Source organism: Meleagris gallopavo, unplaced genomic scaffold (genome assembly GCF_000146605.3).
Source record: "Meleagris gallopavo isolate NT-WF06-2002-E0010 breed Aviagen turkey brand Nicholas breeding stock unplaced genomic scaffold, Turkey_5.1 ChrUn_random_7180001866109, whole genome shotgun sequence".
Taxonomy (NCBI): domain Eukaryota; kingdom Metazoa; phylum Chordata; class Aves; order Galliformes; family Phasianidae; genus Meleagris; species Meleagris gallopavo.
The window spans coordinates 31577-32861 of record NW_011131359.1 but is presented as its reverse complement, the minus strand read 5'-3'; the positions used below and the strand labels follow the sequence as shown (position 1 = coordinate 32861).

At 54.3% G+C, this 1285-nt stretch overlaps 1 protein-coding gene across 4 annotated transcripts in view; it reads right to left on the bottom strand.

Annotated features, from left to right (window-relative positions):
* Positions 1-9: 9 nt before the first annotated feature.
* The window catches only part of LOC104916037 (DExH-box helicase 34), a 6228-nt gene continuing 4952 nt past the window's right edge, over positions 10-1285 (bottom strand). For 3 of the 4 annotated variants that reach the window (XM_010727007.3, XM_010727009.3, XM_010727008.3), the window contains exon 3: positions 12-1244. In XM_010727007.3, the coding sequence (XP_010725309.1) occupies positions 837-1244 (408 nt within the window). In that variant the 3' untranslated portion in view covers positions 12-836. Of the gene's footprint in view, positions 1245-1285 lie in introns of all 4 variants that reach the window. The other variant, XM_019611163.2, reaches the window with a different exon arrangement.

The following is a 1285-nucleotide window of genomic DNA, read 5'->3' as shown; positions in this document are numbered from 1 at the left end:
CAGAAGCCCAAATCTGAAGGGGGGGATTCAGCCCCCAAATGTTCCGATTCTAAAAGGTGGGATTCTGCCCCCAAATCCCAAAGCCTAAAGAAGGGATTCAGCCCTAAAGACCCAATTCGGGATTTGGGATTGAACCCCAAAGACCCGATTCCAGATTCAGGATTGAGTCCCAAGGAACCCAACTCCAGATTCGGGATTGAGCCCCAAAAACCCAACTCCAGATTCGGGATTGAGCCCCAAAAACCCAACCCCAGATTCGGGATTGAGCCCCAAGGATCCAATTCTAAGGGCAGAATTTGGACTGAGCCCAAAAGAACCCAACTCCAGATTTGGGATCAACTCCCAAAGTCCCTATTCCAGATTCAGGATGGAGCCCAGAAAACCCAACTTCAGATTTAGGATTGAGCCCCAAAAAACCCAACTCCAGATTCAGGATCGAGCCCAAAGAACCCAACTCCAGATTCAGGATTGAGCCCCAAAGAACCCAACTCCAGACTCAGGATTGAGCCCAAAGAACCCAACTCCAGATTCAGGATTGAGCCCAAAGAACCCAACTGCAGACTCAGGATTGAGCCCAAAGAACCCAACTCCAGATTCAGAACTGAGTCCAAAAGAACCCAACTCCAGATTCAGGATTGAGCCCCAAAAAACCCAACTCCAGACTCAGGATTGAGCCCCAAAAAACCCAACTCCAGACTCAGGATTGAGCCCCAAAAAACCCAACTCCAGATTCAGGATTGAGCCCAAAGAACCCAACTCCAGATTCAGGATTGAGCCCAAAGAACCCAACTCCAGACTCAGGATTGAGTCCTAAAAACCCAACTCCAGATTCGGGGTTAAGCCCCATAAAAACCCAACTCCAGATTCGGGATTGAGCCCAAAGAGCCCAACTCCATCCTGACGATGGACCCCCCAGCCCCCGACCTTCTCACCGAGATGGGGTAACTCCTGCCTGGCACCTGCACCACGGGCGCACCCCCAAAATACTGGGCGAAGAGCTCGATGTTGATGGTGGCAGACATGAGCAGCAGGCGCAGGTCGGGTCGGGAGAGCAGCAGGCGCCGCAGGACCCCCAGCAGGACGTCGGCGTGGAGGTGCCTCTCGTGGACCTCATCGGCGATCAGAACCTGGTACCCTGAGAGCTGCGGGTCCCGCTGGGCCTGGCGGAGGAGCAGCCCCTCGGTCAGGAAGAGGATTTGGGTGCAGGGAGAGCGGGTGGTGTCGAAACGGATCTGATAGGAGACCTGGAGGGGAGGGGAGGGGGGTTAGAATGGATGGAGGGTGG